Source organism: Belonocnema kinseyi, chromosome 3 (assembly GCF_010883055.1).
Source record: "Belonocnema kinseyi isolate 2016_QV_RU_SX_M_011 chromosome 3, B_treatae_v1, whole genome shotgun sequence".
Lineage (NCBI taxonomy): Eukaryota > Metazoa > Arthropoda > Insecta > Hymenoptera > Cynipidae > Belonocnema > Belonocnema kinseyi.
The window spans coordinates 15,517,632-15,530,153 of NC_046659.1; the positions used below are offsets into that span (position 1 = coordinate 15,517,632).

The 12,522-nt window shown below is 33.0% G+C and overlaps 2 protein-coding genes across 18 annotated transcripts in view; one reads left to right on the plus strand and one right to left on the minus strand.

The window, feature by feature from the left end:
- The window catches only part of LOC117170335 (furin-like protease 1), a 1,188,597-nt gene that overhangs the window by 731,948 nt on the left and 444,127 nt on the right, over positions 1-12,522 (minus strand). The window lies entirely within an intron of this gene.
- LOC117170337 (dynein intermediate chain 2, axonemal-like) overlaps positions 1,541-12,522 on the plus strand; it is a 59,383-nt gene continuing 48,401 nt past the window's right edge. Inside the window, exon 1 of the mRNA XM_033357073.1 lies at positions 1,541-1,886. Within this exon, the coding sequence (XP_033212964.1) occupies positions 1,704-1,886 (183 nt within the window). The 5' untranslated portion in view covers positions 1,541-1,703. The remainder of the gene's footprint in view (positions 1,887-12,522) is intronic.

Consider the following 12,522-nt stretch of genomic DNA (forward strand, 5'->3'; position numbering starts at 1 on the left):
AGGGAGCTCTTCTTAATATTTTGACACCAAAATCATGTCGATACACCTTACCGACTGCGAGTAAAGCCACCCACGCTTTAACTTGACAGACTGTAAGTAATCGGTGTTCAGGTGTAATTATTACAAATTAATTACAAAAAATTACCATTAACTTTTTATTATTACAATTTAATTCTAATTAAATGTGTTTGTAACATACTTCTTGTAAAATTCGCTTAGTATTAAAATAAATAATTTTTATAAATAGCCAAGGATCTTTGTAATAATAACAATAGTAATGTTAACTATCTCTACGCGAATAATTAAGATTTTACAATTATGTTTGTCAGATGTCGAAACAAAATTTCAAAATAAATAACTGAAAAGGGCCAACAATCGTATGCCGAAACGTTTTAAACCATTATGATCTAATTGTGATTAATTGAACTAGACCTTAAAGTATAATTTACACTAATATTCTTAAGCAATTAACGCAATAAAGTGGTTCAACAAAAATACAAAAATCCAAGAATGAAGAAAGGATTTATATTAAAAAGGTAATGTTTTTATAACTTTTATCACGATAATACAAAATAGTTTTATTGACATGATTAATTTACGGCAACCTTTCACGAAACTAAGAGCAAAATTTAAATAGTATATGTATGTTTTACATTCTTTCACTTTTAATTTTTAAATTCAATCTCCAAACATTTAAAAATAGATAGAAGATTTTGAATTTCAACTTCCATTTATATGATTTTAAACAGTAATCATTCAAATTTATTTGTCTCGTTATCACGATTAATAGAACAAATTTCATTTTCAGAAACTTTAAATGCGATTTCAGGTTAGAATTTGTATTCCTGGTTAATTCCCGGTTTTCCAAATTTTATTTGAATTCGTGGCTAATTCTCGGGATTCGCGGTGTTCCAGGTTCATAGACACCCTGTCTCAAGCATCAAATCATAATGAAGCGAGGTTATGATCCCAGAAGTTCTGGAAAGTAATTCTGATTTGAAATGCGCAAGCGCAACAACTAGACACAGTAACCTGGTGAAGTAGATAGAGGATGTTTTGTGTAATTTGGTGGAAAATTATTTTTCTTATAAACATGATCATATTGCAATGAAAAATGTCAAATTCTATTATATTCAAACATTTCTCCAGCCGCCGTGTTGGACTTTTAAAGAATTTTCGATTCTGAAATTCAACATATCGGGTTTAAAGATAAACTGCGTTGCCTAGAAAAATTTAGTTCGATTCCATTAAAGTGTTTAAAGAAATAAAACCTTATTGGAAATGTTGGTAGATACCTTAATGGATTTTCTCAAACTTTTCAATATCTCAGAACATCATATTACATTTTTAAGTCATCATCTGTTTATATCTTAATAGAAAACACCATTTTTAACAAAGATGTTGGATGCCTATCATTTTCAGAATTTTTTCGAATATAAATTGAATTGGCCAATTAGAACTTCTACATCTGCGACGATGTAAATAATTTTGTTTCTGTATCTGTCCTATTAGTTTTGACGTTAAAATTGGTTAGATTGCATTTCTAAGACAGCAGAAACGAGTATTTATGTAAGGGTGAACATTATTTTGAACGTACTAAAAGTGATTACTAATTTGCAAGTAAGATGTAGCTCCATATTCCTAAAAGGAACATAAGTCTCGGGATACTAGTTCATAAACATAAACCAAGTCAATGAAATAGAATGAGGAGTACACATGTTTATGTGAAGACACGTGCTCTTTTAGGGAAGCAATGCATCTTTAATATTCAAAACCCGTATATTGATGAAATAATTTCACCAGAGCCCTCATTATACGATAATTATATACTACAAAATACCTGCCATAAATCTGTGCAAGTGTCAAAGCAATTTTCTCTTCATGAGGTTAGTTAGACAAAAGATCTTTCATGAAAACTTTATCAATTGCTTAAAATTTAAATATGGAGTAAGACACAGAATTCTACATTTGTAAAGGAGTATAAAATTGTTGAGTAAAAAAAACAAATAGTTAAGTCATTTTTAACAATGTTGTTTCAAAATTAGAAATTAATATTCTAATTTATATATGAACAATTTCAAGCACTTCAGCTAGTTACTGTCTCAACTTGAAAAACTTTGTGTTGTAAATGTTTAATTTGATTGTTTAATGGAATGAGATTTAACACCGTTGAATTTTAAATGCTTCAATTACAAACAAAGATTAAGTTTCTAACATTTTTATTTTAGATTGACAGTGTTTTGAACAGATCTTTTCATGTACTTCAAGACTATTAAAACGATAAATTTTTATTATTATTTTGTTAAAATCAAAATTGGAATATATTTTTTGAAGAAAAAAAAACAATATTTAAGAAAAATCTATTTAAAAAAGATCTCTTTTATACTCTTTGAAATCATGTAGAATGACAAGTGGGCCGAAAATGTTTTCTTGGTCAAATTTAGATTTTTACGTTCAAGAGAACCACATAACTTCCACAGCCCTCGGACACGAATACGGTCAGGACTAATGTACCTGAAAATTATATTGAACTTTTTTTAGATGATTTTCTTTGCAGAAATATATAAATTACGTTATATATTTCATCTCACACCCTTTATTTCATTTATTATGAGCCTAAAAATATAACTTTTATCAAGGAAACATTTTAGAAATAGACATTTTTTTAAGATGCTTTTTGTTCAAAAAATCAATTTTAATTTTTATTTTCAAACAAAAAAATAATAATTAAAGAAATATATCGTTATAATAGTCTGAAGGGCATGTGATACTTAGAAAATTATTGATTTTACCAGTTTTAAGTTTTCCCGGATTTTTTTCTAGAATAATAAATATTTTGTCTTAAAAATTTGGGAAATGATAGCGAACATGCTAACGGACGCCCCTGCACACTTTTTTGTCGGTTAATTGAAAAAAAATTATTTTGTTAAACCCTGGCGGACCGAAGGAAATGAATGGAGCCTCTACAAAGTAACCGTAAAGACCCCATTGGGCCCCCATTAGGCCTTTTTAAAAAACTCGAAAAAACAGGAAAATCAACTTTTAAATTGTTGAAATTCGGATTCTACGTTAAAATTCCCTATAGAAGGTAACGGAATAATCTCAATAGTTTTTTTTCAACGGTAAAATGTTTAAAAAAATATAAGACGTATAATGCCTGTTGACTGCTACACTTAAACGCATCGCCTGTAAGTAACAGTGAACAAGCGTTATAAGTCTTATATTTTTTTAAACTTTTTACCGTTGCAAAAAAAAACTATTGCGATTATTCCAGTCTGCCAGGGAATTTGATTAATTTGCATGGCGCTTAAGAATTAGTATCGATTTTATCAGTGTTAGATTCCCCCGGCTTTTTTCCTAGATTAATAAATATTTTGTCTACAAAATCTGGGGAATGATATTGGACATGCTAACGGACGTCGTGCACACTTCTTTTGTGGGTTGATTCAAAAAAATTTGAATTTACTAAAAACGTGTGTGTATATTTTAAGGTTATGTGTGTTTCAATTCTCCCGAACGTTACTTCCAAACTACACAATATTTTGAGCCGAAAACTTTAGAATTACAAATAAACATATTAACTAATGTCCCGGAACTAATCTTGTTTGTAGGCAATCAAAAAATTTTATTTCATAAATAATTTGCAAATTATCGGAATGACAGAACTGAAAAACGACGTAACCTCAAAATAATGCACATGCATAATATTTCTCATTAACACAATAAATTTTTTTTTATTATCCTTTAAAAAAGAGTCTGGGGACGTTCATTATGATATTTTATAGCATCTCCGAATTCAGTTTTTAAACAATTTAATTTTTGTGGAAAAAAGCCAGGTGAACTGTACCTGACTGACCACACGACGAAGTATCACATGCCCTTAAAGTACAGGAAAGGGAATTTCCAAAACAATATAATAAAATTCGAATCGAATCATCCTCAAAGAAGTTACACTAAGGTGAAGGTGAAGATACGCGTGAAAATGAGAAAATTTAAGACAATTGTATATTGACAAACGGTTAAAAATAAACCTTTGGTTTGGCGAATTTATGTAGGTCCACTAGGACTATAATTCAGCCGAGGTTCAGCCCGATTTAAAAAAAATTCATTTTTGATAGGAATACTTGACGTATTCCGCCCCATATACCACTTTTAAAAACATACTGGACAAAATAGTCAATTTTCATTGTCTCTAACCATCTTAGACACGGGCTACAAATTTTCCGCATCTCCCAAAAATCCTCCAAAAATGATCAATAGAATAAGCTTAAAAGGTCGAGAAATTACTTGACAAGCTATTGCACTTAATGGTTTTTCTCAGAACAATGAGACATTCTCTGCATCTGCTCATTGTTGCCGGATTATGCTTAAAGCGGCCAGAATTCAGGTATACTCTTGTACTTCAAATTATCGAAAATATAAACTCTTTTGGGACGTCAAATTTTATTGACATTAACGAAAATTTCGAATTATCGAAATTCGAATTATAGGATATTTTTAACATTGAAAGAATAGGAGTTTTGGCAGGGACCAAATATGTATATATATATATATTCGAAATTTTCGTTAATTCGAATACCCGGAATATTCTGTTAAACTAATCGTCCTTATAATCGGCGCTATTGGAAGTACCAAGCTTTCACGGTTAATAACCTAAAAATCATCCCTGCGTATCAACAATATGCTTAAACACTTGCGGGAAAAATGCAGAAGGTTTTCGTCCTTGGGTCGCTCCATGTCGTCAGGTTGCATGAGAATTTTGCCGAGTCGTAGTATTGATTCCGTCACAGACTGTAACCACCTATCCCACGGGCGTGAGACGTGGTTATGGCTGAAATTTTACCGCGATTTCACTGGGATCGTGTGCATTTTTCCAGATCAGCCCCCGCTCGCGGCGAAATCCTGCGGTTGTCCTTATGACAAACTTTTAATTTTGTATACAGGGTGTTTAAAAAGTCCTGGGACGTTTGGATATTTCCTCAGGTAAAATATTTTTCAAAAAAGTGAAGGTCATTCCTGAAGTAAATTTCAACGAGGAATTCAATGGTGACCTTCATTTAGACCTTAAAGTTGACCTTCATGGCTTTTTGAAGATCAACTTTGTTTTTGTAAAAGGAAACCCCCTTTTTTTACATCTGCAATCGATAGAGTGGAAGCTTCTACGTTCAGGTGCGTACCCAAGTCATAGGTCAATTGTAACGGTCAAGGTCAGTTAAAGGTTATTTGAAATGAGCGAAGTTTTCCAAGAAGTCAGTGTAATTTCTGAAGTAAATTTCGACGAGAAATTCAATGGTGAACTCTGCTTTAATCTTGGTTACAGCGTTTTGAATATTCTAAAATCATAAGGAAAGTTTTCATTAAAAGTTCCAGGTGTTCTAGTAAGAATTCTGTTCCTACAGAACAGTTATATAGTCCTATACCGTGTTTCGATACCTAAGTCAATACCTAAGGCGATAGCATATGTCCTATACCGTTTTTCCATATGAATATTACGAATCAAAACTAAATTTACGTATTACGAGTACATACTTACTATCTTTCGCTAAAAGATTATTATGGCGCAAGCTAAACTTTCGGAACGAGAGGGGGTATCTGTATTAATGATGTGTGGTTGGGGAGATCGAGTTCGATCTTAGGATCAAGTTCGTTTGCTTTTTAATTGCACTTTTCGTGATGGAGAAGGGTTAAATCCTGTCTCAAAATCAACAATTGAAAGAACTGTAAGGCGCTTTATGAATCATGGATTTATCAAGGACCTTCAGAGAACTAATTGCCCAAAATCAGCAGGATCTGAGGAAATGCAGATGGACATAGCCAAAGCATTTGTTGAAAACCCACACCTTATTGTACGTCGAGCTATTGATGAGCGTGACGTTGCTCCTGAGACAGTGCGAAATATTTTAAAAAGAATTAATTTCTCCTTAAAAAGTTCATCTGGTACAAGAGATCAATGAAGACGATCCTGATTGTCGGGTTGCATTTTGTGAAATTATGATAGACAGAATTGATAGAGATCCTCTTTTCTTGTACAATACAGTATTTTCTGATGAATCTACTTCCACTTTAAAAGTTAAAGTTAACAGGCAAAATTGTAGATATTGCTCCGACACAAATCCTGATTGAATGTTGGAGAATCACACAAAATATCCACAAAAGATTAATGTTTTGGCCGGTATCTTGAATGATACATTGATAGGTCCTTTCTTCATCGATGGTAATCTCAATGCCCGTGCATATGAAGAGCTTCTCGGAAACCAAATTGTACCAAGAATGATGGAGATTACAGGCGATAATTTTCAAAATATTTGGTTCCAGCAGGACAGAGCAGCGGCTCATTACGGTAGGGAGGTTCGAGCATATTTGGATACTCAGTTCCCTCAAAGGTGGATTGGAAGAAGGGGTGAAATCGAGTGGCCTACTAGATCTCCTGATCTGACGCCTCTCGACTATTTTCTTTGGGGATATTTAAAGAGCAAAGTATACTCAACGCAGCCGCAAAGCTTAGACGAATCGCAGAATCAGATATTGCAACAGGCTACTTTGATTGACAGGGAGATGATTCGTAATTCTGTAACTCATTTTTACAATCAAATAGCTTTTTGTCAAGAAGCTCAATGTTTTCAGTTCGAACATCTTCACTGAAGCGTGAGAGGCAAGGGGACTCACGCTAATCAAGCACCCCGAAACGTGAGATGCAAAGGGGACTCACGCTAATCAAGCACCCCAAAGGGAACAGAATTTACTACGTCCACGTCGTTGTTCCTGGGTAATGCTAAACATAAGCGTAAACTGCTTGGAAAAACCTTGAAGATCATCACCAAGATCAATACAGAGCTCACCAATAAATGTCTCGTTAAAATTTTCTTCAGGAATTGCACTTACCTCTTGGAAAACTTTGTCAATTTCAAATAACCTCTAACTGACCTTGAACGTTACAATTGACCTATGACTTGGGTACGTATCTGAACGTAGAATTTTTCGCTATATCGATTGCAGATGTAAAAATAGGTGGTTTCCATTTTAAAAAACAAAGTTGACCTTTAAAAAGCCATGAAGGTTAACCTCAACGTCAAAATGAAAGTCACCATTGAATTCCTCGTTGAAATTTACTTCAGGAATGACCTTCACTTATTTGAAAAATATTTTACCTGAGGAATTACCCAACCGTCCCGGGACGGTTATATTTATTATTTTTTCGTATATAGAAAAATTTAATTACAAATTCCTATCTTTATTTATTTAATACGCAAAAGATGCAGGTGTACTGATGAAATTTGAAATGAAGATCTACGTATGACATCCTGTTTTGTCTCTATAAATATAAGATATGGCTCCATTATCGATAATACTCTTAATTAACTATTCTCGCCTTTATTTATTTAGTGCGCAAATAATTCGTGAAAAATATTATTGTGTAGTCTAGAAGCTTTTAGATCTTTAAAACAAATAGACAGATATATTATTATCAGACACCATAAAGCCTGCCTTATCAACATCAAGAACGTTCTACAGCTAAAGTATTTTGTCTTTACTCAGTTTCTAAAATATCCTTGATTACGTCATTAAATTATACTGCGCAATTTCTAAAAATAAGTCTTCGTAATCCCAAACGTGTTTATTATTATAATGTAGAACCTTCTAGAACTTTCTTATATATAATGCAATGCTGTACAGGAATCTCCAGAAAATTTGATGAAGGGGATAAGTGTCCAAAAAAGAGGCCAGCTCTTCTCTTTCATTAGTTTGTCATAAAATCTCAGATCGCGAAAAAGAAAAGCAGCAAGAGCTGAAAAGTCCTTTAAAATTATTTCTGAAGAAAATTCAGGAACTAAAACAAGGGGTACATACAAGTACCAATAGATTTACAAACACTTACAAGAACATATAATACTATTAAACTTAAAAAGTGAAGCAGCGAAAATGGATTCCTTTAAACTAAACAAAATCTCTATCAATAACGATTTCCTCGAAATCCAATGCTATACTCCACTACAAAAAATCTGCATTTATCATTTACAAAGCAAATTATCATTGGTGTTGAATTTAATAAATACGAAAAGTTAGCCTAATCAGTTAAACTAGTGAACCAGTCATCCTCGTGGAAGTATAACCCTGAACTCTGAATAGTCGAAATTTTGAAAAAGCTACTTCAAGCCCATTGCACTGTTCTTTGATGGCCAAGAAAATTAGCGATGCATAGACGGTGGAAATTTCCGTAGAATATGTAGTAACTTTAGAGAAAATTAAAGAATTCCAAAAAAATTATCCTATTTTTTACAACGAGAAATAACATTTGCTGTTCTCCAGAAAGTCAGTCTATTTATTGATCAGGAACTTCGGGAACAGAGTGTTATGCCGTTTCAACGTACGAAGGAAATTATCTTTGAAACCATCGGTGGAAGTGTTGGTATGATGTGAAATTTAAAGAATAAGTTAATGAAAAAACTGATATATACTAATCTTATGGGATCTGAATGTCTATTTTTTGGAAATGATTTCTTGTTATAACCAGACTATGTGTAAAGAAGTCATTGAGACATTAACAGAACTCAGATGAGTGAACTGTATATTTATACATTAAACATTAATGTATTTTTATTAGTCGGAAAATCGAAATAAAAATATAAATTAAACTAAGTTTCTTCTTTTTCATTTACTAGATTAAGGTTAGGTAGATCTGTAAGTGAGAATATGAATGTTTGAAAATAATCAAATTCATTCAGAAAAGTAGTTAATATTAATACAAAGTTACTTACAAGCTAGACATATCTGTCCCACCATAGTGACAGTCATCAACGCCCAACCATTTTACGAGCAGCTTATGTCTACGTTTCTTCAGAACTTTGTCAACATGATAAATGTCTGGATGTCTAACTTTAACAAGTTCTTCATTATAAAAACTACCTGCAAAAGCTTTATCTTTATAATCCTTGAGAATATACGTCACTGGTTCAGTATACTTAACATGACTTAAATTTTAATTTCTTAACTGATTATTTTAGGTTACAATTTTTGTACACATTTAACAAACATTTTTTCTCATTTTGTTTAGTAGCATCTTTTGGTTTTATTCCAATATTCTCATTTTAGTACCATTGCAAGACAAAATTAAATTTTGCAAAACCTCTATCCACTTATAATTACCGTACAATCTAAATTGTCTCCCCATTTTACTTTTTAATGTACGATTTAATCGCTCGCAGATTTATGCATTTAAATTACTAAATGTTGAGTACAAATTTATTTTATAACACTTCATAAGATCTTCAGAAAGCAAGTTGAAAATTCTTTACCTATATCAAAATGTAAGTTTTTGTAACGCGTCCTTTACCAAGTAAAGATTCTATAGCTGCAGTTAAATCTACATTCTTTTTTAATTTAACGAGGAAAAACCAAGGCAATTTGGAAAATATGTCCATTACCGTTAATATCATAGGAACTCTGTATTACCATCGGAGTAGTTACTATCGATCAGTATAGATGTCACCCCACCATCTGTGGAAATATAAATCAATACTATCGATCCAGTTAACTCTTCAAATAACAGAAAATAATTAACGTCATATTTTGACAAGATGGAAAACAAATTTTAAGAATTTGTAAATTATATTTTTCTGAAAAAAAGATCCTTTATCAATCGCTCTACTGGCAATCGAACCACAGAATTTCCGATTAAGATAGCGTATATTTCTGAAACGAAATTTTCTTTTGATCTCTCTAATAGCTTAATTGGGAAAGCATCCGATTGCAAATCGGAAGTTTTGTGGCTTGATTGCCAGTGGAGCGATTTTTAGAGGATGTTTTTTCATAAAAATATAATTTGAAAATTTTTTTATTTATTTTCTATCTTGTCAAAATATTACGTTAATTATTTTATGTTATTTGAAGAGTTAACAGATGGTGGGGTGACATATATACTGATCAATATTAACTAATCTGATGAAAATACAGAGTTCCTATGAAATCACTTGTACAACCTAGCTTGAGATAGCGTATATATCTGAAAAAAAAATGTCTTTCAATCTTTCTAATAGCTTGATTGGCCCCCCGAAGTTCACATTTTTTAAATTTTCTTCTTGCATACATCTTTTGTATGCGTTTTTACAACTGTTTGTACATTGAATATTTTCATTTATAAAGAAAATTTCAGAAATTTGAATTTCGACGTGATTGCACGAAATTTTTATTTCCCCCTAGCCGGGCAACCAAGAGGGTACAAACGGAAATATTGAATGTACAAACAGTAAAAACGAGTATAAACGTATGTAAAAAGAAAATTTGAGAAATTTGAATTCAGGGGGGATAGCACGAAATTTTGATTTTCCCCTAGCCGCGCAACGAAGAAGGTACAAACAGAAATATTGAATGTACAAAAAGTCCAAACGACGTACAAACGTAGGCAAAAAGAAAATATGAGAAATTTGAATTTCAGGGGGATGGCAGGAAATTTTGATTTTCCCGTAGCCGAGCAACCAAAAGGGTACAAACAAAAATTTTGAAGGTACAAATGGTAGAAACGAAGTACAAACGTATGCAAAAAGAAAATTGGATAAAAATTGAATTTTGGGGGGATGCGCGAAGTTAGCCTACCTAAATGAATTTCGCCCCTAATTTCGTAACCAGGAGGGTACAATCATAAATATTGGATGTACAAGCAGTACAAACGACGTGCAAACGTATGCAAAACGAAAATTTTAGAAATTTGAATTTCGCGGGGACACGTAAATTTAGCCCCCCGGAATGAATTTCGCCCCTAATTTCGTAACCCGGAGGGTACAAACGAAAATATTGGATGCTTAGGCAGTACAAACGACGTACAAATGTATGCAAAAAGAAAATTTGAGAAATTTAAATTTCGGGGGGATGGCACGAAATTTTGATTTCCCCGTAGCTGGACAACCAAAAGGGTACAAACAGAAATATTGAATGTACAGACAGTACAAACGATGTATAAACGTATGCAAGACGAAAATTTGAGAAACTTAAATTTCGGGGGGATGCGTGAAGTTAGCCCCCCGAAATGAATTTCGCCCCTAATTTCGTAACCAGGAGGGTACAAACGAAAATATTGAATGTACAAACAGTACAAACGACGTACAAATGTATGCAAGAAGAACATTTGAGAAATTTGAATTTCGGGGGGACGCGTAAATTTAGCACCCCGAAATGAATTTCGCCTCTAATTTCGTAACCAGGTGGGTGCAAACGGAAATATTGGATGTACAAACAGTACAAACGACGTACAAATGTATGCAAGAAGAAAATTTGAGAAATTTGAATTTCGAGGGGACGCGTAAATTTAACACTCCGAAATGAATTTCGCCTCTAATTTCGTAACCAAGAGGGCACAAACGAAAATATTGGATGCACAAGCAGTACAAAGGACGTACAGATGTATGCAAAAAGAAACTTGAAAAAATGTGAACTTGGGTCGGCCAACTTCATGAGGGTCTTTAATTCGATTCCCAGTAGAGCAATTGTTAAAGGATCTTTTTCAGAAAAATAAAATTTTACCGTTAAGATATACTAAGTACTTTTATCCTTTATTATCTCAGTCGTACGGTTGTATTTCAACGAGATCAGCATGCCAGGTCTCATCAATGTCACGGATGTCAAAATGTCGACTTTGGTCATTTCTTCTAACTGACTTGCGCAGCTTCTTCAGTAACTGATGCTTTTTAACGCCCATTTTAGTGCGTTCAGTCTGTTGTCTAATTGACTAACGAGCGGTGAATTTTGATGCATCAATTTTTGAATTTATTCAGCATCAATTTTCGGATTTTCTAAACATTTATGTGTGGAATTTTCCAAAGTTTTGATTATAATATTCTTATTAACTACTTTGGTTCTCAAAGAAGCTAGAACATCCTAGATAGTCTAAAGTTCATGATGTATCATATGTTGCATCATATTCAATTTCACAGTATCATTCTTCTCTTGAGAATCAGCCACCTTACACATCCTTTTATTATGTATGTCATAATGTCCTTCAAATGTGACTTTGCTTCCAACTCCAGGAGGATCGGTACTTTTACTCTCTGATCACTTGGCTTTGCATGATATTTTGTTTTGCTGGAGATTATCACAAAATCATTCTCAATGCTGGACATTAACGTATTCTGACAAAATCCAACAGTAATACCAATGCCATCTTACCAGCAAACCCATTGAGCAGTATAAAATTAAAATTAATCAAATAAGCGTGGCTATTGGATACCGCTGGACTATGAGATTCGCGAAAATTTCAGTTTCTAAAATATTTTGAAAAAAATTCATCTATTCCAATAAGTTTTCAAACATGGAAACTGTGAATATCCTATACTTTTGACTACGTCAAACCATGTTTGGATTGTAAAAACCTCAACACAATTGGAAAACTCGAGACTAATGAGAAAAACTCTCGCTTTCAGTCACCCCGTTCTCAGACTTCCTAGAACTGCTGGCTCACGCAGTTTCTCAGGGGAGCAGGACGAGAGTGGTTGCGACATTATATATAGATATATATTCCAATTGGAAACGAGT